The 23,404-nt window shown below is 44.3% G+C and overlaps 4 protein-coding genes across 4 annotated transcripts; 2 read left to right on the forward strand and 2 right to left on the reverse strand.

Annotated features, from left to right (window-relative positions):
- Window positions 1-14: 14 nt before the first annotated feature.
- On the reverse strand, window positions 15-397 carry VC83_09448 (uncharacterized protein; the record flags this gene model as incomplete). The annotated part of the gene is made up of 1 exon (XM_024472887.1): window positions 15-397. A coding segment is annotated over one exon (383 nt), but the record flags the coding sequence as incomplete, so codon positions are not given.
- A 78-nt stretch (window positions 398-475) lies between these two features.
- Window positions 476-907, reverse strand: VC83_09449 (uncharacterized protein; the record flags this gene model as incomplete). Its single annotated transcript, XM_024472888.1, has 2 exons — window positions 476-786; window positions 844-907. The coding sequence occupies 2 exons, from the start codon at window positions 905-907 to the stop codon at window positions 476-478; spliced, it is 375 nt and encodes a 124-aa protein (XP_024319648.1).
- Window positions 908-3,043: 2,136 nt separating this feature from the next.
- Window positions 3,044-3,751, forward strand: VC83_09450 (uncharacterized protein; the record flags this gene model as incomplete). The annotated part of the gene is made up of 3 exons (XM_024472889.1): window positions 3,044-3,113; window positions 3,311-3,415; window positions 3,467-3,751. 3 exons carry the CDS (start codon window positions 3,044-3,046, stop codon window positions 3,661-3,663), a joined length of 372 nt encoding a protein of 123 aa, XP_024319652.1. The 3' UTR covers window positions 3,664-3,751.
- A 7,914-nt stretch (window positions 3,752-11,665) lies between these two features.
- On the forward strand, window positions 11,666-12,909 carry VC83_09451 (uncharacterized protein; the record flags this gene model as incomplete). Its single annotated transcript, XM_024472890.1, has 3 exons — window positions 11,666-11,926; window positions 12,000-12,369; window positions 12,452-12,909. The coding sequence occupies 3 exons, from the start codon at window positions 11,666-11,668 to the stop codon at window positions 12,907-12,909; spliced, it is 1,089 nt and encodes a 362-aa protein (XP_024319651.1).
- Between the last annotated feature and the right edge of the window lie 10,495 nt (window positions 12,910-23,404).

Raw genomic sequence — 23,404 nt, forward strand, 5'->3', positions numbered from 1 at the left:
CTTGAGGCTCATTGCTGTCGGCAAGGTTCTTTCTGATTTCTCTAAGCGTGTAGGCTTGCATTTCCATATTAAGTCTCTCCGTACTAGCATCCCACGGTATTATATCCCCAGATGGCAGCCTTGCACCTCGGAGAGGAGCGGGTGAGTTTCTACGGGGCTTGACAGCATTGACAGGCGTAAGGCGCAGAAGGGAGACACTCGGTTTTTTACCGATCTCTTTGACAGGCTCCTGGCTCGTCATGCGGTTTTGCGGTTCCGTCCTAGATACATCCAAAGGGGCGGGGGGTTTCGTTTCCGTAGGCGGTCCGGTCTCCGCTGCAGGAATAACCTTGCGTTCGCGAAACACCGCGATATTTTGTCTTGCCAGGTGTTCTCCTTGCATTTGCACGCTCAACATTATTATTTCCCGCCCCATGCACCAGTTTTCGAGACAGGTGGAAGCGACGGGGTTCCGCAATTACTCGAGGTAATCGTGCTACGTCCGGAGCCCTCTATTATTCGCGGGTGGCACAGCTCCAACTTCATCCTGTCTCATTGTAACGTGCCGCGTCTCCGGAGGGACAGCAGGCTGGGTGTTGCTCAGGTTTCGGCCCGGCTGGTCTCTAAATTCATCCCCTGGTTGGCTGGTTTTAACCTGTGGTGCTCTCGGGCCATTTTCTAGAGCAGATGTATATCCCGCAGAGTCCGCGACGGTGAATGCATTTGGTCGCGAGCCCTGGACGATTCGTTGTCGCTTGAATATAAACTGGCCAGCATTTCGACCCCTGGCAAGTTCATCGTGCACACCTATATATACAAGTGTCAGCAGAAACCTTCAACTGGGTTCTGTTTGTACGAGCTTACGCAAAATCTCCACAGGATCCTCAGTGGCCTTCCTCTTGATCTGGACTCTGGTTGGAGGTAACATGGTCTATTGTAAGTTGCGGACGTCGAAAACTTCCCGGATACTCAATATGGGGTATTCTGGTGATATTTGAGTAGATTATTGCGTGAAATCTGCACGGGTTGCAAGATTAACACAAAGCGACACGATTTCCCGATTCTGTTGAAGTTGAAAGTTCCATAAATTTAGCGCCTATCATGGCCCGCGATAAGCCTCTGACGCGCCCAATGTGGGTAAACAATAACCCCACCAAACAACGGTTATATCCTCAAATTAATTCCGCCATGAATAAAAATTATACATAAAGACTCCTTAAATTACTCTTTCACATGGTATTATTTGTAGGGACTTATGTACTAATGAAATAGCAATCGATTAGCTGACGATATTAGGATCTGAAGGATTAGATTGGGAAGAGTGGGGTGCCGATAGACGCTAACGCTTACTTCGATGATGACAGTTAGGGGAATTAAATATTCGAGTATGTTGTATCTACAAGTTCATTAAATTCCATTGAATTAATTTACTACTTAAAATGTGAAATATTAATCCAATGGGCCAAAGACTGGCCCATCTGCTCTTGAGAACTAAAAAAAATGCAAAAAGACTCGTCAGATTCCTGCGATTCTGGATATCTGATGAGGGAGAAAATCATGTTTTGTGATTTTGCTTTTTGGCGCTTATTTGTCGAATCCGTAACCTTTCCAAACCCAGGCCAGACTGTCCTGACAGTGGTACTTCTACTGCGCCACTGTGCCGCTATCTGGGAGGAAGACGACTGGATTTGATATATATAGGTAGTCTGGTGCTTGTCAGCTTGGTGACACCTGATTTCTGAGGGGACAATGGGTGCCTGCCAGGCCTCAGGATGAGAATGATATACATATATAGTACTCGAAGCATATTGTAGCAACATCAAACCTGAAATTCCACAAGTATAAACTGAGGTTTCTAGACAGACATATGGAACACACCTTGATCTTCAAGATCGAGAGCCCATATTTTGATCTTCGATGGTTGAAATTTGAAGCAGCCTTCTACGCAACCAGAAGTTGCTTATTGATGAGTTGCGTGGGAGCTTCGGATACACAACGGAAATAATGCAGTACGACGCAATTCAAAAGAGACGATATCATCTTCCACCCCCACAAGCAAGGTAATGTACAATTTGCACACCAGTCAGTGCTCTCTTTATATCCACATCAACTCGCAACCACACATCATCAGTGTTACGAGATGAATAGCAGCCACAGGATCTCAGCACTCTGTGATGGCTGTGCCAGCAAAGAGGCTTCCCAACTTGGGAGACACGGCTCTGTTCGAACAGGCCAAAGAGTGTTTGCATTTTCGTCATCCTGGTTTATGCACCTATCTACACCGTGTGACCAATGAACAAAGAAAAACTTACGATAGAAGACACATTTTGCTATGCCGTTCTGAAGTAAGGGAAGTAAGGGGTGTAGCAAAATTGTGAGACAGCAAGCAAACTCCTGAAACATAGAGCATTTTTGACAATCAAGTGACTTTGTGGAAAGATGCACGACTTCTTGAGAGGTTACTCAAAGCTAAGCGCCGTGGTTGATTCATACCGACGTTGCTCAAAGTCGTCGTTGACAGTTGAAAAGCGAACGCCCAATTTCTATATGTCACACGTGATCAAACTACTCCAAATCGGACTAATCCCAATATGGAACTACCAGCAATCATATGGGGTTCTACCGAGTACAACATCCTTTGATAGATATTGGCCAAGACCTTGTAAATCATGACAAGTGTCGTTATGATCCTGCACTATCGATCGCTCCTGTGACTCTCCAGCCGCCCTGGGCAACCACTGCCGCCCCTTCGTCGCTCGCAATTCCACCGCACCGATGATATCCATAACTAATGTGTCTGCATCTTGCTTCTCAATACAAAAAGGGTTGCTTTCCTTCCCACCTTTAGCAAGTAAGGGTAGAACGTGGCAAATCCCAGGCACAAACTGTAAACTGGCGCCACTGGAACGGCCGAACCCATCCAATCTCAACGCCACGCTCAGGATCTCACTCGCCGTATCTAATTCTCCCACTCGAATTGTCAGCTCTATGGTTAATCGCCGATATAACAGGAATGAATGCTCGACTTCCATGCTTCGATAGAGATGTAATCCACACCCCCCCAATGAAGCTTGAGGTTGCGCATAGAGCTTCATTGCGGCAGCGAGGGCTTCCCGCATTCTCTCCTGCGAAGGGTACACTCCTTGATTCTCCTCTTTAGCCAGAAGACGGGAGCACATCACCAGTACGGCAAGATTATCAGTCTCGCACCAGATGTGCGGATTCGTCTTTCGTTCTCAACCTCCACCCTCCTCCAGCTGTCTTCATCCATCCCGCCCCCCTCCCTCAAATCCCCCAACCACACCCAAAAATATCTTCTAACGCACCCCAGCGGCCTCATATCCGGCGAATCCCCCACCAGAGAAAAAACACAATGTCCCCGCCATCCACCATCTACCCACCAACACGCACATCATAGACTCCACCCCATCGCCAAGTTCCTCGAGGCCACATACCCCCCACCCCCCTCCTCTAACCTCCTCGCTAGACGGCACCATCGAGTTACAGGCACGCTCTGTCGTCGGCCCAACGTTCCGCGCCTCAGTGGTGCCGCGCGAGATCAACATCCTCTCGCTCAGGTCACAGGAGTACTTCCGGCGCACGCGCGAGGCGGCGCTAGGGCGTAAGCTCGAGGATTGCTTGATGCGGAGGAGGAGAGCTGGAAGGCTGTCTGTGAGGGAATGAGGGTGGGTGAGCTGATGAGGACGAATAAGGCGGAGGGGCCGTTTGTGTTGGGTGCGCGACCGAGTTATACGGATTTCTTTATTGCGGGTCGTTGCAGTTGGCGAGGGTGGTGGACGAGGGTGGCGGATGAGGGTGTTTTTGAGAGGCATATGAAGTATGTTAGGTATAAGGAGGTTTATGAGGCTTGTTTGCCTTAACGTAAGTCGTGGCGTACTGGCGGTAGTGGGGTGGTTAGAACCACCCCATCAAACTTACCATCTTACCTACCCAACTCCATTATGGTACGTCGAAAGAGCGTAGAGGCTCAAGAGCGTAATATTGCAATAGATCAAGCTATATTAGCTATTCATTCCAAACAATATAAGTCAGTGTACGCAGCTGCCAAAGCACTTGACACTTGACCTCCCAGAACAATCTATCCGTCGTCGTATGAATGGAGGCCACACACGCGTAGAAGCGCGTCAAAAACAACAACTATTATCAAAAACGCAAGAAGAAACACTCTTAAAGTGGATTAGAGAGCTAACAAGTAGCGGATATGCACCTAGCCACCGAATACTACGAGAAATTGCAGAAGAGGTTCGAGCAGACCATTGCCAGGTTTTTAATTTACACGACCAACTTCACAATCAACTTCACGAACAATTTCAACCTATACCACACCTTCCATTAGGACAAGATTAGGTTCCACACTTTATTAAACGACATCCACATCTACAAGTATGACTAGGAAGACAAATTGAAGTGCAAAGGATGAGTGGAGTTACAAAACAAGTCGTACAAGGGTGGTTTGACGCATATAAGGTGTCATACTGATATTCGTTGCACTCAGTTTGCTATGCCATTTGCTTCCACAAACACTCTTTGCTTACCGTGACCCTATGCAATAGGGTTAGTTCTAACAATTATAGGGATGGCAAAAGGCTTGTTTAGGATAACAAGGCTTAGTGGAACCCATGGTATTTAATGCTTCATTATGCTCTTAACAATAAGATAAAGAGCGCTATTAATATATACTGTCATAAAGAGTATTTTGGCTTTCTTAAGATGAATTGCTTAAGAGCAACTAGATAGTACTACAGCATATCTATGACTTCCTTTATTTCTTTTATAAAGCAACATTGTTCATAGAAGGCTAGGAAGCTACACTAGAACAGGTATTGTTACCTATAGAGTTCCTTCTTAAGTAATTAGAAAAGGGGAAAGAGATGTTTAAGGATGATTTAATGCTTAGACTATGTTTTAACTCTACATAGGAGGTTATGAATAAGTATTATTCACTTACTAAGTAGTAAATAATAACGTACATGTACTCGGTGTTCCACCCACTCGCTTCGCTCGTAGGTGGCGACAGCAAGTTGTGCGTGCGACAGCAAGATGTGCGTACACCGCTATTTTGATATATAGAAAAAATAATAGTATTCTTCATAACGTAGTATCTACAATGCCTCAAAATAACGATCCTACTATGATTGCTCGCCTTAATGAGGCCCAACAGTTCTTCTTAAAACAACCAAGTACATATACAATTGCTTGGGTTGCAAATAAATTCAATGTCAACCGTGAGACACTCCGATGTCGTATTACGAGTACTACGTCTCCTCAATTACCCCACGGAGGTAGCAATCGAGTCTTATCTCAATCGCAAGAGACCGCGGTCTGTCAATTCATATACGACCAACTTGAGCGCGGGGTCCCTGCCAACCGATCTATGATACTACGGGCAGTTGCAGACTTACGACCTAATCGTACGATACCATCACAACGGTGGCTACAACGCTTTCTAAAAGCACACCCCGAATTTCATACAATTCACACGAAGACGTTAAATACACATCGGAAGCAAGCACAAAAGAAAGAGGTGTTTGAGGAATTCTTTCTCACATATAACGCCCTTATTACAAAACATAACATTAAGCCATATAATTTATGGAATGTTGATGAGACAGGCTATATGATTGGGTGTTATAAGTCTACGGCTGTTATTGTACCAATCGGTGTAAAGCAGTGGACTGTTGATAATCCTGAGAATCGGCTCTCTGTTACTGTAATTGAGGCAGTAAATGCAAGTGGTGCTGCACTTGCAGAAGCTATCATTATCCTGGCAAACTTCATATGGATTCATGGTACAATGATGACCTTGAGCCAAATGCTCTCATTATTGTAAATGAGAGCGGGTATTCAAACGACGACATTGCAATCCAATACCTTATGCATTTTATCCAACTATCTGCAGAGCATATGGCACCAGATGATACTCGCCTCTTATTACTTGACGGCCATGACTCTCATAAAACAGAGCGCTTTCTTACATTAGCAGAAGAGCATAACATTGTTATTTGCTGCCTTCCTGCTCATACAACACATCTATTACAACCTCTTGATGTAGCGGTTTTTAAGCAGTGCAAACACTTTCATCAAAAGGCACTTGATCAAGCAGTACGTAGCTACGACTATGAGTATAAGCTACGTACGTTCCTTTCAGACCTCCCGCAAATCCGACGGCAATCTCTAACTGTCCGTACAATTCAATCTGGTTGGAGAAATACAGGACTATATCCATATAATCCTCCACTTGTAATTGACAAGATACAAGAGACTCGGAATCAAACACCTGATTATGAGCCATTTGCTTCATATAATATTATCTCAACACCGAAAACAACTATGCAAAGTGTGCAAGCGGTTGAACATTGGCAGAAGAGAGCAGAGGAAGCTTTCTCATCGCCTTCAAGAGAAGGGTTTCAATCATTTGCACGTGGAACTACAGTTGTTCTACACCGGGCAGAGCTCTATAAGACCGAGCTAGATATTATGACTCTACGTGCAGTAGAGCAGAAGGCAGCAAAGGCAAGGGCACGGAAATCACTACAGAAAGGAGGGCAGTTATATGCATCAGATGCACGGAAAATGCGGGAAGAGAAGAAAGCAAAGTTGCAAGCAAAAGCAGACGCAAGAGCAGCAAGGGAATCGGACCAAGTAGTAAAGCAGCTACAAGCGCAAGCACGTAAAATCGAAATTGAAGAGCGTAAGGTTGAGAGGAAGCGGGTAGCAGAGCGGAAGAAGGAAGGGTTGAAATCAAAAGTGATCATTTTACGGTATAGTAAGGATCAAAGTGATAGTAGCAATAGTGGCAGTAGCGATAGTGATAGTAGTTCTATTGATTTTATGTTTTAATTATATAGTTATATAGTTGATATATAAGGCGTCTTTTTCTTCGTTTTATGTGTCGCACATCTTGCTGTCGCACGCACAACTTGCTGTCGCCACCTACGAGCGAAGCGAGTGGGTGGAACACCGAGTATAGCGAAAGCGCCAAACAAGCGAAAGCGCCAAATGATGCGGTGACCAAACCCCCCAACTAAATGTTAAATTCCTCAACAACAAAACATGCCCCATAAAAACGATGAAAGCCAATTAGTGCTAGCTATCCAGGCTATGCAAAGCGACCCAAAGTTACGCCTTCGAATTGCTGCTAGGATCTATTCTGTGGACCACCGCAAGCTAGGTCGTCGTCTAGATGGTGTACCTTCACGACGCGATATCCAAGCCAACTCACGGAAATTAACTAACCTAGAAGAGTCCGTCCTTGTTCAGTATATACTCGACCTAGCTGCCAAAGGGTTTCCTCCTCGGCTGTCTGTTGTTGAAGATATGGCAAGTCGACTACTTGCAACACGCGACGCGTCACGCGTTGGGTCGCGTTGGGCTTCAAACTTTGTTAAGCGGCGTGTAGAGCTCCAGACACGCTTTCAGCGCAAATACGACTACCAGAGGGCTAAGTGCGAAGATCCAGAAGTTATTAATGGCTGGTTTGAGCTTGTGCGTAACACAATTGCGAAATATGGTATCGATGAAGCAGATATCTACAACTTTGATGAGACTGGGTTTATGATGGGCGTTATCTCAACTGCTATGGTTGTAACAAGCTCAGACGGGCGGGCAAAAGCAAAGAAGGTACAGCCTGGTAATCGGGAATGGGTTACAGTAATCCAAGGCGTTAGTTCTCAAGGTTGGGCAGTACCACCATTTATCATTGTTGCAGGCAAAAACCACCTTACATCTTGGTATGAGAATAGTGGATTTTCAAGCGATTGGGTGATTTCTGTTACTGAAAATGGCTGGACTACAAACGAGAGAGGCATGGATTGGATTCAGCACTTTGAGAAGCATACAAAGGCCCGGAGTGTTGGTGGTTATCGCTTGTTAGTCCTTGATGGTCATGAGAGCCACCACTCAGATGAGTTTGAGGAGTACTGCAAGGAACACAACATTATTACGCTTTGTATGCCTGCTCACTCTTCTCATCTACTCCAGCCACTTGATGTTGGCTGTTTCGGCCCGTTTAAAGCAGGCCTATGGTCGGCAAATTGAAGATATGATGCAGGCTCATATTTCTCATATTACAAAGGATGACTTCTTTCCTGCCTTCCACACTGCATTTAACACTACAATGACGGAAAGTAACATTTGAGGCGGGTTCCGAGGGGCAGGGCTTCTTCCATTTGACCCTGAGAGAGTGATATCTACACTTGATCTTAAGTTAAGGACACCAACGCCTCCAAGCTCCCGCCCAGGTACTGCTCAACCTTGGGTTTCTCAGACACCAAACAACCCAATTGAAGCTATGTCACAGTCTACATTTATTAAAACTCGGATTTCACGCCATCAAAATAGCTCTCCAACCTCAATCTATGCAGCTGTTGACCAGTTTACAAAGGGTGCATCGCAAATAATGCATCAATTAGCACTGCTAAAGGGAGAGAACCAAAACCTACGACAGGCAAATGAAGTACTAAGCAAGCGCCGGAGAGCTAGGAAAACACGACTACAGCAAGGAGGATCACTTAGTCAACAAGGGGCGCAAGAGCTACAGGATGAGAGGGATGTTGTGCAGCAGGTAGAGCAGGAAATAAGGGCAAGCCGTGGTCGGAAGCCAAGGGAAGAAACCCGTGCCCGTCACTGTGGCAAGTGTGGTGAGACTGGGCACAATGCGCGCACGTGTCAGATTGTAATAGACACCTCTGAGGAAGAGGACTCTGAGTAGTTTCAATTGATTTCTAATGTTGTGGTAGATTTATCGCAATGTTTGTCATGAGGGTAGATAATTTTGGCGCTTTCGCTTGTTTGGCGCTTTCGCTATACATGTACGTTATATTAAACTAATTATATGATTTATATTGCTTTTCTTTAATATATAACTATAATATATTATAACGTACATGTATAACAAACCGGCCAAACAAGCGAACCGGCCAATCCATTTTACACCTTAAATCACGAATTTCATAACTTAATATCTCAACAACCCTTTAATAATAAGTTATAAAAATATGTACTTAGCCTTTTATAAGCATTTAAAGTACTCTATTTGATTTTTAAAGCAATTAGTATTGTAGTTATTAAGATACTAAGAATTAGGTCAAAAGTGGGGGCTAAAACTCAATATCTTAATAACTACAATACTAATTGCTTTAAAAATCAAATAGAGTACTTTAAATGCTTATAAAAGGCTAAGTACATATTTTTATAACTTATTATTAAAGGGTTGTTGAGATATTAAGTTATGAAATTCGTGATTTAAGGTATAAAATGGATTGGCCGGTTCGCTTGTTTGGCCGGTTCGTTATACATGTACGTTATTGCTAAGCTTTATTAGTGTTATATGATTGTAATGCAATATGGTCTTCTGCTATATGATTGTAATACAATATAGGAATTTTATTCTAATATATTGCTATCAAGACTTGATTGATATCACACCTTGCCCTCCCCTTACACTATAGAAATCTCCTTATCTCAAACCCGCAAGCCTTTCTCTCCCTTTCTTCCCATTTCCGTCCCATACTGGCTGACTATACGGGCTGGAATAGTGTTGACGTGAAAAAAAGGCATGAGAGCCCACGAGAAAAACCCTTCTGTTAATAAAGGCGAGACCGAAAAAAGAAAGCCCCACTGCACCTACTAGCTCCACCAAGCCAACCAATCACTGTTCTTGCCAGACTGAGCATATTATAGTATGGGTGATAGTGTCTGCCCGTCGCGCAGGGACAATGTCAACACAAAAAACAAATGCAAAAGAGCTCTCAAAAAACACCCTTGGCAAGAACACCAGACAGAAAGAAAGAAAGCACCTACTGCACTTACCCCTATCCCCATCCAACCAACCCATCACCCTCCTCCCCATCAACTTACTGTGCGCTCCAAGATCTCATACCCAGCGCCGCATCCTCTCTTCCCCTCTTCCCGACACTGCCGCTTACCTGCCACCCCCATTCCCACCTTCTACCCATCGAGCCACACCCCAACACCTGCCGCCCCCCATCCGGCCCCCAAGTCGGCACTTTACCAGCCACCCCCTATGACACCCCTCTCCCACCCCTCACACCCTGCTCAGACATGCCATCCCATCCACACACGTCATTGTCATACTGACATTCGTTGCACTCAGTTTGCTATCAAACTCAAGAGCAAACTTGGAAATCTCCTCCTCACACCTACAAGTCACTATACATATTTTGGCTTATCACACCAACAACAAGAGCAATACTACTCAACGATTGCTACAACCATCTATGATTCATTACATGACATCACTCATACTACCACATGACATATCTCTACCAACTAGAGGCCTAGGAGCATGAACGATAGCTCTAAAAGCTCCTACGAACCTCTATGATTCATTACATGTCATCGCTCTTTAGTTACCCACAAGATTGGTTAAGTTATGACATAATTTGTCTATGACATAATTTGTCTATGACATAATTTGTCTATAGGGGTACTCTGACCTTGGACCTCCTTTTACTTCCTATAGGCTACAAACCTAAGAGATGGTTCTATGGGATTCTCTTACGTCGACTACAGTTACCAAGCCTGGTAATCATGGAAAGTCTTGGAAAATGAGAAAACTACACTCCTTTAGCATAAATAGGATTGCCCTTTCCTTAAGAAAGGGCAAGCAGACAATACAGTAAATCGACTATCACATACTTCCACGTCTTTTCCAAGCTTCCAAGCATTCATCTTGTTACTCCTTGTTTCTGAAAAGTCAGTGAGGTGTTAACCTCTGACTTACCCCTGAGTTCCCAGACTCAACATTTGTTGCAACTTGTCTGAACCACTTCACTACATCACACACCTGATTGCTGCGTTGTGGAATAGTCTAAGCTACGACCCTTTGGCTCTGTTTTCTAAGACAGTGTGTTGTCTTAGTAAATTCATCCCTTCCTTGGGTGGCAAGATTCTCACATCTGGTGCACCCACCATTACAGTCATCCCTGTTACAATAACAGCTCACAGCTTGTCACAGCTTGTTATGGTTGTTATGGTTGTTATGGGGATTACGGGTGTAGCCTTCGCCACCAAGGTTACAACCACTAAGCAGACAACTGTATGATTCAATCTTATGTTACGATGGTCCTAGACTGGCATCATGATCTCTATGACCATCGTAACATAAGATTGAATCTCATTTCTTCATTAGCTCTTCCTGAGCAAGAAACCAGAAACCAGCACAAACCTTCGAGCAACAGAACCCTCAAACCAGACACCAACACAAATCTTCGAGCAACAGAACCTCCAGAACCAGAAATCGAAACTCAGACCAAGACATTGCTCTTTAGCAAAGAACTAGATCTAGATACAGAACCAGAAAACCCAGACACAAATACAGCCAAAATCGATTCCAGAACTACACATTGAACCAGAACCAGAACCAGAACACCAGAACATCAAATCCAGAAACTACAAGTCAACTCAATACCACACTCAAGCATCAGAACCCAGAACATTATATCAGCAGAATTAGACCTTTCCGTGATGCTCCCTCAACAAGGATATAACCGTGACAGAAGTGTGCTCCTCTTGAGTGGCTCGTACGGCCGACAACTGCATAATAGGGCCTTCACCACATACGTGTCTAGTTCCTGATACTGACAAAGTCAGAAGAAGATCCTGACCTCGACAATTCTAAGGACAAGAAGTGAAGCCTGCTATAATGGCACGCGATGCACAAGGACATGTCATCCGTGACAGGAGTCAAGATCAAGGACAAGAAACCCAATCTACTACAAGCAATGAGGACTGCTTAGAAAGCCACACCTACAATAGAAGGGAAACACTACTCGAGGATCCAGAACACCAAGCTACTCTTCGCATTTGGGAGCTTAAAGACCTCTCAGTTGTCAGCATCTGGAGCCAAGCCCAGAGAGAGGCTGCGCTTCAAATCCAAAAGCAGATGATGGAGGATTATGATCATGTCACCCAGCTCTACAATACTACCCTCCAGAAGAGTCGAGGAGAAGGCTACATATGATGACAATATCAGCCAGCTACAAGAGGTTATCCAAGCTCATGAGCAGACAATGGCAGGACAAGCTGCTGTTGTGAAATATCTTGAAAATGAGAAGTCAAAAAGCAGCACTACTCGCAATAGAGAATCACACCAGAAATCCACCAAGATCCCAGACCCTCCTACTCTTACAGAGGGAATAGAGCCAGCTTATGATGATTGGAGTATTAAGATAAAGATGAAGCTTGAGGCGAACCTTGACCATTTTCCTACTCCAGCCCTTCAGATGGGTTATGTGCAAAGCAGACTAGGTGGCAAAGCCTCCTCTCACATCAATCCACGCCTTCGATCTACTCAGAACAAGTTTCAAACTGTAGAGGAAATGTTTGAAGTCCTAGACAGAGTCTTCAGTGATCCAGACTGCCGCTTTACTGCACAACGCGCATATAGAAAGCTCTTAAAACAAGGATAACTTTGCTACCTTTTGGGCAGAGTTTCAGAGACTCACTGTTGAACTGGATTACTCAGAAGAGACCCTCATTGATGACCTCTGCCATAAGGTTAATACGAAGATGCAGACTGCTTTAATAGCAGAGATAAATCCAAGCTCTCTTCATGCCTTTGCACAAAAGTGCTTACTGATTGATCAGAATATCCAGCAACTTCAAATCCAAGACGCTCGCACTGTCCCTCGAGTTATTCAGCAAGCCTTTAAGCCACAAGACTTTCACAGTAAGGATAAGCAGCCTACTACAAACCCACCTGCTAGCTTTAGACCACCAAGACTATACCGTGCACCACATCAGAACCCTGCAACTGAGAAGCTAATGCAGGAAGGCCGCTGCTTTCATTGCCAGCAAACTGGACACCGAGCTTATGAATGTCCTACCAAGAATGCTCAAGTCCACGAAGTTAGCACTTATGATGCTCCACTTTCGGGAAAAGAATAACCTTCAGACAAGACGTCCCTGAAGGTGTCATGACAGCCAGAATTGTAACTTCTTCCTCAAGCTTTGGATTAGATCCAGATACTCTATTCATAGTTACTTGTATGATAGGAAAATCAAAAATCAAAGCACAAGCCCTTATCGATACTGGAGCTACTGGAGGAAACTTTGTGAATGCTGTTGATGCAGAATGAATTTGTGAGATAGAAGGCATATCACCAGTAGAGCTTTTAAAGCCACGCCCTATTCAAGGCTTTGATGGAACAGCAGCCCCTCCCATCACTCATGCTATATACCCTCGCCTACAGGTCCAAGACCATGTTGAAAGTCTATGCTCTCTATTCATCACCACTCTTGGGAAACATTCTGTCATTCTTGGGAAGGCTTGGATGAAGCAACATGGACTTATACTTGATATGGTAAATGACCAAGTCATATTTACTAAAGGTCATTGCCAGCACACTACACCAACGAATACTCAACATACGAAACCTACATTGCCCCCAAGTCAATAAGCAAATACAAGATGACAAATCTTGGAAGCCAGCCCTCCAACCTCCTTATAAGAACAAGAACACATGCACTGTCGCAATGATTGGCGCCGCACCATTTAATATGCTTCGGAAGCAGAAGGGAGGTAAGGTTTTTGCAGTATCATTTAAAAATATACTCGCTGAACAGGCAAAGGAGGAAGCGAAGGAAATCAACCCAAAACTGATCCTCCCAAAGGAGTTCCATAAATATCTCGATGTGTTCTCAAAGCAGGCTGCAGATGAACTCCCCCCTCACCGATATGCCGACCACCTCATCGTCTTAGAACAAGATTCGAAATTAGGACATGCGCCCCTTTACAACATGTCAAAGGAGGAACTTGATCTTGTGAAGAAATATATTGACGACAATATGTCGAAAGGATTTATTGAAGCTAGCAAAGCTCCCTTTGCCTCTCCTGTCCTTTTCGTCTGCAAACCAGGTGGCGGACTTCGATTCTCTGTGTTGATTACCGCAAGCTAAATGCCACCACAAGAAAAGACTCATACCCACTACCCCTCATCGATGAAACATTGGCTCAGATCACAGGCGCCAAATATCTTACAAAGATTGACATTCGTCATGCATTTAATCGGATCCGTATGCAAACAAAAGAGGATGAAGATCTCACTACCTTTAAGACGAGATTGGATCATACAAGTACAAGGTCCTCCCTTTTGGCCTTACAAATGGCCCTGCAACATTCCAGCGATATATGAACAAAACCCTTATGGAATACATAAACAAATTTGTTACAGTATATATGGATGATCTCCTCATCTATAGTGCAAATCGATCTGAGCATACCCAGCATGTGCAAATGGTTTTACAGAAGCTCCGCGAAGCTGGACTACAAGCAGACATTGCAAAATGTGAATTCTATGTCCAAGAAACAAAATTCCTAGGGCTTATCATTGGAATCTATGGCATGAGAATGGACCCTGCAAAAGTCCAAACTATACTTGAATGGAAAGCACCAAGGTTGCTCCGAGATACACAAGCCTTCATTGGGTTCTGTGTGTTCTACCAGCGGTTTATAAGAAGCTACTCTACTATTATGAAGCCACTGGTAAATCTCACAAGGAAAGGTCAAATATTTGAATCGAACCAAGCCTGCCAGGCAGCCTTTGAGCTGATTAAAAAGACTGTTACAGAAGCACCTGTGCTACAACACTTCGACCGGGACAAAACAGCGTATGTAGAAGCAGACGCCTCAGTGTTACGGCTATAGTAACATGATGTCATGGTTACAGGCCCAGGGCCTAGTAACGTGACGTGTGAGTCACAGTGGGAAGCGGGGTAGGCTGCCATGTGACGGGGCTAATGGATAGTTGCAGAAACTAGTGGATATTGGATAGTTGAGCTATCCACGAACTATCCTAAATATCTAGCTATCTGCCAACTATCTTACCCATGAGGCACGATGCCACTATATAAGTAGATAGTATTTCCTTAGATAGGAGCTTCGTGCTCAACTCAATATAGTATTCTTTACAATACTGTAACGTGTTACTTGGAAAGCCTTTGTGTCTAATCCCCTGCCTCCTCTGTCAAGTCAACCTTACGCAAGAAACCTCTGTGTCTTCTATCGTTTAGAAGTCAGCGTTACACTCAGGCTATATATCCTCAGGAGTTCTATCACAGAAGGGTGACCAAGGAGTACTACACCCCATTGCCTTCTTGCCAAAGAAAATGACACCTGCTGAGTGCAATTACGAGATCTATGACAAGGAGCTATTGGCCATCATTAGATGCTTCAAAGCATGGAGACCAGAAGTTGAGGGCACAGCAATGCCAGTACAAGTTTTGTCAGACCACAAGAGTCTTGAATATTTCATGAGCACAAAAAAGCTTACTAGGCGGCAAGCTCGATGGGCAGAATTCCTCTCTCGATACAATTTCCAAATCATATATCGACCTGGCAAGCAGAACGGAAAAGCAGATGCATTAACTCGAAGACCAGGGGATAGACCAGAAGGGAATGAAGAAGATGACTGTCAAAAACAACAGCTTCAAACTCTATTACCTCTTAAGAGACTCCATCTGGATCTCGCACAGCAGCTAGAACTCAAAAGTCAAGGGCAGGCACAAGATGCTCAACTTGCACCAATCCTACCACAAGATCAAAGCATCCATGACCAGATTCAAGCTGCACAGCTCCAGGATGAATTATGCAAGGATACAATCCGAAGACTACAGAACAACGAGCGAGATAGCCCAAGTATAGCCTTAGCACATTGCGAAGAGAGAAATGGACTCTTACTCTACCAAAATCGAGTTTGGATCCCAGAGGACATCCAAGTTAAACTCCTACAAGAAGTTCATGACCAGCCAACAATGGGGCACCCTGGAATTGGAAAAATGGTTCGCATCATTAAGAGACAGTACTACTGGCCTCGTATGGACAAGACTATCATTCAATATGTAAAGAATTGCCATATCTGCAAGAGATCAAAAGCAACCCGAGATGCATATAATGGACTCCTACAACCAATCCTAATCGGAAGCCAACCATGGAAGGACATATCACTCTATTTTATTACAGGATTACCATTATGTGAAGGAAACAATTCTATCCTTGTAGTTACAAAAGAGTGCCATTTTATCCCATGCTTTGCAGGTAAAGAAGGCACTACAGCAGAAGCTACAGCAAGGTTACTACTCCAGCATGTATGGAAACACCATGGTTTACCAAATTCCATCATCTCAGACAGAGGGCCCCAGTTTGTAGCTGTAGTGTGGAAAAGCCTCTGCAAAGTTTGGAAAGTTACAACCAAATTGTCTACAGCCTTCCACCCAGAAACGGACAGGCAAACTGAGAGGTTTAATGCAGAACTCGAGCGATATTTACGGGCTCATGTCAACTATCTCCAAGACAACTGGGTTGAATATCTTTGCATGGCTGAATTCACAGCAAATGCCCTTCCATCAGACTCAACAAAAGTTAGCCCATTTTTTGCAAACAAGGGTTTCGAGCCAAGAATGAGCTTTGATATAGAGCATAGCACGTTCCAAACTGCCCTTCAAGAACATAAGGAGATAGCTCAAAACATGAAAGATATTTGGGAATTCCTACAAGACCAGATCGCCCTCTCACAAACCTGAATGGAGCACTTTGCAAATCAAAACAGGAAGCCAGCACCAAGATATAAGATAGGAGACCGAGTCTGGCTTTCTACTCGGAATATCAAAACCCAACGACCCTCAAAGAAACTTGACCATAAGCAAGTTGGTCCATTTCAAATCCTTGAGCAAATTGGGAATGTTGCATACCGACTCCAGCTACCACCAAGCATGAATATACACCCTGTGTTTCATAGCAACCTCTTACGACTTGACTCAGATGATGCTTTACAAGGCCAGCACCATGAACTACCCCTGCCAATCATTATAGAAGATGAACTTGAATGGGAAGTTAAAGAAATCCTAGATTCTAAACTCCTATGGAAGAAGCTGTTCTATATGGCAGCATGGAAGAACCACCCACTAGACAACAGTTGGTATCCTGCTACAAACTTCAACAATGTACCTGAACTCACACAAGCTTTCCACCGAAAATACCTGCAGAAGCCACAATGATCTTACTCTTGATCAGGAGATCAATCTTACTAGGGGGGGGGGTAGTGTTACGATTACAGCTCACAGCTTGTCACAGCTTGTTACGGTTGTTACGGTTGTTACGGTTATTATGGTTATTATGGTTATTACGGTTGTTATGGGGATTACGGGTGTAGCCTTAGCCACCAAGGTTACAACTGCTAAGCAGACAACTGTATGTTATGAGGAATAGCCTCACCTTCCTTCCTTCTTCTTCTTCTTCTCTCTTTAGATTCAATCTAGATTACTTTTCCTGGACTGGCATCATGACCACTATGACCATCGTAACAATCCCATCCCATGACATGACACCTCCCCGTCCATGCGAGAGCCTGACGAATGACTCGCAGACCAGCAGCCGCATAAAACGCTGACTTCTAAACGATAGAAGACACAGAGGTTTCTTGCGTAAGGTTGACTTGACAGAGGAGGCAGGGGATTAGACACAAAGGCTTTCCATGTAACACGTTACAGTATTGTAAAGAATACTATATTGTGTTAAGCATGAACCTCCTATCTAAGGAAATACTATCTACTTATATAGTGGCATCGTGCCTCATGGGTAAGATAGCTGGCAGATAGCTAGATATTTAGGATAGTTCGTGGATAGCTCAACTATCCAATATCCACTAGTTTCTGCAACTATCCATTAGCCCTGTCACATGGCAGCCTACCCTGTTTGCCCCCTGTACTCACATGTCACGTTACTAGGCCCTGGTCCTGTAACCATGACGTCATGTTACCATAGCCGTAACACCGCACCCGTCCATCGCTCGCTCCATCTCTCTATTCGCCACGCAACAAAGCCACCTCCTTAAACTGTGCCCCCCTCCCCACAGCGATGCGGCGATGAGACATGGCATTGGGGATCACCATGATTGATGGACATGGGGGTGGGGACTAGGACGGGCGTGGATGGTAATGCTCACACCCCCTCCCCTCCTCCGACGCCACAATGGACGGAGCCCAGGCGTGCGCACGGTGTGGTCAGGCCAGGTCAGGGCAGGTAGGTGGTGGTGTCGAAGCCGTTATGTGATTGCTGAGTTTTGGATCGTGGTGCTTGGTCGATGACACTTCATCTCCCCTCCGTCAGCATCAAGACCAACAAACCTCCCGAGGCCGTTCATTCCAGAAGCACTACCCTGGCTTGGATCGACGTACCCACCTCTCTGGTCCACCATTACTGCATCCCACTGCCAGTACAGCCAACATGCACATCTTCCCCCATCTCGCTCCCCCTTTCCATATGGTTCCAGCTCCCGAATCTGGCACATGATCGGTGCTCCCGCCTTAGCGCATATGCACGCTCGCTCTGGTGCACGCATGCACACGCACACGCCGTCCGAGTGACATCCATCTGTATCACGACACGTGCAGTAGAATCTTCAGCGGCGGCGTCGTTCGTGCCTGTTTGGCTAGGTGGTTGAGATGGGCTGGACTGGAGGTACGGTACAGACAGTAGTGGTGATTTGGTGGTCCAGGGCGGTTGGTCCTTGTGGGCATCAGCAGTATCTGTCCGTCCTCCCATCCTCGTATCTGTCTGTCTTGGTGCGGGTGGTGGTTGGTATGGCGCTGTGTGTGTGATTGGGTATGAACATGGTACTAGCGCTACTCATCTCATCTCAGCTCTTCCACTGGTGGGCCTGCCACACGTGGTAGCAGGGGTTCGAGAAGGGAGAAGAGGACAGGCTATCGATGGTGGCGCATTTAAGTTGATAGCTCAGCTCCTGTAAATAATATCGTAAATATTAAGATATCGAATTTCATGTGACATCTATATAAAATGAGGCTATTTACATAAACCAGCCATCTAAGGTTCCCTATGCCTTAGAATTGGCTACTGTAAGCCGTAACTCTCTCTCAAACTTCTCCAAGGACTGCAAATACACTACTGCCTCCTTCGTGCTACTATTCCTAGATTCTATGAACTTAATTAGACGTTGTACAGCTTAATGTGTAGCTTGTAGGGTTAGCATAGACTGTAGATTAAGCTCTTTATCCTCGTCATCATCTTAAGCCTTAGAATCTAGTATATATTGTGCAATGACCTGCTCTAGCAGTATATCCTCCCCTATATGTAAGGACAGTTCGAACCGAGGCTGACCTTCAAGTCTGCAGAAGTATTCGAAGTATAATGTGAAGACTTCGATACTCGAAGCAGTAGGACAAGGTATAGTAGTTCAGGCTCCAAAGCATATACTTTATACCACAGGGGTCAAGTGGTGAGACTAACAGGTTGGCCAAGTGGTTCGACTCGAAGTAAGGGAATGCAAAGTAAGTCGAAGCAGGAGGAATTGCAAGAAGGCCAAGTAGTATATAATTTGCTAGCTAAAGATCAATAAGAGACATGAGCAATAAGTGCTTATATAACAGTAAAATCCCTAGTGCCAAATAAGTGAAGTCACTAATTAACCGAACCCTAGCTAAGCGAGCCCTAGTGCAGCAAGCCAATAACAAGAGAGCCTAAGCCAGTAGTCAACATTTGGGCTGCTCTAGGTCAGCAAGTGAAGCGAAGTGAGCGAAGTGAGTGAAGCAGATGAAGTGAATGACATAGTGAAATAAGTACTAGAGACTAAAGCGAATCGAAGGGTCGTGACACAAATATCGAAGGAGTGTCATGACACTATAGGCTCCCTAATGCTCTCCTCCATCATCTCTATGTCCTCCTCTACTAGATTTAAGAAGTTTAAGAGATCTATAGCATCATAACCCTAACCCTAAGTAAATAGAAGGCCTTTAACCATTCCGCTATAATAAACTAATTCATCTAAGCCTTTTTATTCCATCTCTAAACCCCTCCTATTACTATGACTTTAACATTTCGAAGAGCTCATAGTGTCTTTGCCTTACTAATAAACCTAGTATGTTAAATAGTATGAACCCGTATACTGCCAAGCACTTTTCCTAACATCATAGAGTCTAAGCAGGTTCCAAATAAAAAAATTTGGGATAAATAAACATTGTGTTACTAAGGTTATTATCATGTTGGTAGAGCAACTATCACGTACATGCTTTATGCTAGCATGTGTATTCCTTGGCAGTATACAGGCCATATACTATCTTACACACTGAATAAACCATAACGTAACGTATGGGGTAGTCGGACATATGGGGTAGTCGGACAAAAATGCCCGACTACCAACTCAGAACCTTCATACCTTCCACCATGAACATCCCACAACCATACAGTCGTGCTCAGATTGAAGACAACATCCAAAAGGCTGTCATTGCGCTCCAATTGAAGGAATTCAAATCAATTAGACTTGCTGCAGATGTCATACTGACATTCGTTGCACTCAGTTTGCTATCAAACTCAAGAGCAAACTTAGAAATCTCCTCCTCAAACCTACAAGTCACCATACATATCTTGGCTTATCACACCAACAACAGAAGCAATACTACTCAACGATTGCTGCAAACTCTTCTACTACATCTGTTTATGCTACATACATCACGGCATATCATTTGAACACTCATTGAACAAGTTATTAAGAAAATCTCCTCCTTAAGGGGGTGGGCCAATACTACCACATGGCATATCTCTACCAACTAGAGGCCTAGGAACATGAACGATAGCTCTAGAAGCTTCTACAACCCTCTATGATTCATTACACGTCATCACTCCTTAGTTACCCACAAGATTGGTTAAGTTATGACATAATTTATCTATAGGTACTCTGACCTTGGACCTCCTTTTCACTTCCTATAGGCTAGGAACCCAAGAGATGGTTCTATGGGATTCTCTTACGTTCACTACATGATTAGCAAGCTAGTTGTGGGTCGCACTTGATTTCTAATACATTTACCAAGCCTGGTTAGTCATGGAAAGTCATGGAAAATGAGAGAACTACACTCCTTTGGCATAAATAGGATTGCCCTTTCCTTAAGAAAGGGCAAGCAGGCCATACAGTAAATCGACTAGCACATACTTCTACGTCTTTTCCAAGCTTCAAGCATTGATCTTGTTATTCTCTGTTTTTATCATCCCTTCCTTGGGTGGCTAGATTCTCATATCTGGTGCACCCAACATTACAGCAGACCACTTCGAAGTTCCTAAGTCAACTCTTGCTGATAGGATGTCTGGGAAGAAAACGCGTGCTGTAGCTCACGAAATTGAACAAGCTCTCTCAAATGCAGAAGAAAATACACTAGCACGATGGATTACACGTCTCACTGCCACGGGTTTTCCTGCAACTCCTATGTTGATCAAGGAAATGGCTGAAGAAATTCGCGTACGACGCGTCCAAATCACGTCTTCTCAAACCACTCTTCGGACCAATCCTACCCCCATAGGCCATGAATGGATCTATAGATTCTTAAAACGACATCCAAACTTTAAAGGGGTCTACTCAAGACAACTAGAGTCTGCACGACATAAAGAAGCCACTCCTATAAAGATTTCAGCTTGGTTTGACGTGTTTAAAGCACGAATTGAAGAGCGAAAGTACAAGCCATGCAACATCTATAATATGGATGAGACAGGTTTTGCAGTTGGAGAGACTCAATCCACGCGAATAATTGTTGATTCTACCTTGAAATCCAATTGGAAGGTCACAGCTGGGAAGCAGGAGTGGATAACTGTACTTGAATGCATTGATGCAGACGGTGGTGCTTTACCACCTATGATTATATTCAAGGCTAAGAATACCAATTCAAGTTGGATTCCAAAGGACACCCCTACAAACTGGCACTTCTCAACAAGTAATAGTGGCTGGACTTCAAACAGTCATGGATTTGAGTGGTTGCGGAAGGTATTTGAGCCTGAGTCATGCAAAAAGTCTGGAAATCACCCGCGAATGTTGATTATGGATGGCCATTCTAGTCACATTACTGGCGATATGATTGCACTGTGCATTGAGAATGACATCGACCTTCTTATTCTACCGCCTCATTGCTCTCATCTACTCCAACCACTTGATGTTGGGGTGTATGGACCTCTTAAGCGATTTCATGCTCAGGAAGTAGATCGGTATACTCGAGCAGGAATAAAGCGAATCCAGCGCTCCCACTGGGTTGAAATCTTCCGGTGTATTTGAGAGAAGGGTCTTATACCTCAAAACATTAGAAGTGGGTGGAGGGCAGCAGGTTTAATACCCTTTCTCCCAGAAAGAGTTCTGGCTAACCTTCCACTTCCACCAACTGAACCACCTCGCACTCCTCAAAACTCAACCAATATCACTACTCTGGATCTCTCAATACTCCGAAGTTCTCCTCCAGATGGAACTGAATGTTACGGCTATAGTAACATGATGTCATGGTTACAGGGCCAGGGCCTAGTAACGTGACGTGTGAGTCACAGTGGGAAGCGGGGTAGGCTGCCATGTGACGGGGCTAATGGATAGTTGCAGAAACTAGTGGATATTGGATAGTTGAGCTATCCACGAACTATCCTAAATATCTAGCTATCCGCCAACTATCCAGATTACCCATGAGGCACGACGCCACTATATAAGTAGATAGTATTTCCTTAGATAGGAGCTTCGTGCTCAACTCAATACAGTATTTGTTATATACTAGTAACGTGTTACTTGAAGCCTTTGTGTCTGATCCCCTGCCTCCTCTGATAAGTAAACCTTTACGCAAGAGAACCTCTGTGTCTTCTATCGTTTAGAAGTCAGTGTTACACTGAACTAAGGCATGCAAATTTAGTATTTAATTTAAGTATGGCAACTTGTGACTCTCCTGCTTCACCAACTCGACGCTATGCCAAGAGAATGACTAGGCTGGTTGAAAGTCAGAATGCTGAACTCAGCATCCTTCGGAAGGAGGTAAAAGAGTACAAAGAGATACTTGAGACACGAAAGAAAAGAACTACGGGCAAGAGAATTAAGTTGCAAGGTGAATTTGTATTCAGTACCGAGGAAGTGTTGAAAATTGTCCGGGAGGCAGAGTTGAAGTCAACCGAGAAAAGACCACGTGGAAGGCCACGCAAACGGCCAATTGAAGAAGTAGACGAGGAAGTTGAAGAGGAAGAGGTAGAGAACGATTCAAGCGACCCAGAATTGGAATTGGAGGAGTGTGTGGCACGTAGGACTCGGTCAACTAGAGTAGAATAAACTTTTTGTCCGACTACCCCATATGTCCGTCTACCCCATACGTTACGTTAGTGGAAATCGATCTATGCTAGTTGAATTAACACAAACAACTACTAATATTCTTACCTTCTCTCTTTTCTGACCTATAGCACCCTCTACTGTTATAAAGCCCCTTAATGGTGTTATCTTCTAGTATAGTCCCATCTTGTCTATGTTATATATATCCTCCTCTAAGTATTCCCCTGCTACTGTTTGAATTGCTTGCATCTCTTCCTCTACTATAGCTAGAACTAATCTAGCTTTACTATGTTAAACTTAAATAAGAATCTTATACC

This window comes from Pseudogymnoascus destructans (genome assembly GCF_001641265.1).
Source record: "Pseudogymnoascus destructans isolate 20631-21 unplaced genomic scaffold scaffold_44, whole genome shotgun sequence".
In the NCBI taxonomy this organism is placed as follows: domain Eukaryota; kingdom Fungi; phylum Ascomycota; class Leotiomycetes; order Thelebolales; family Thelebolaceae; genus Pseudogymnoascus; species Pseudogymnoascus destructans.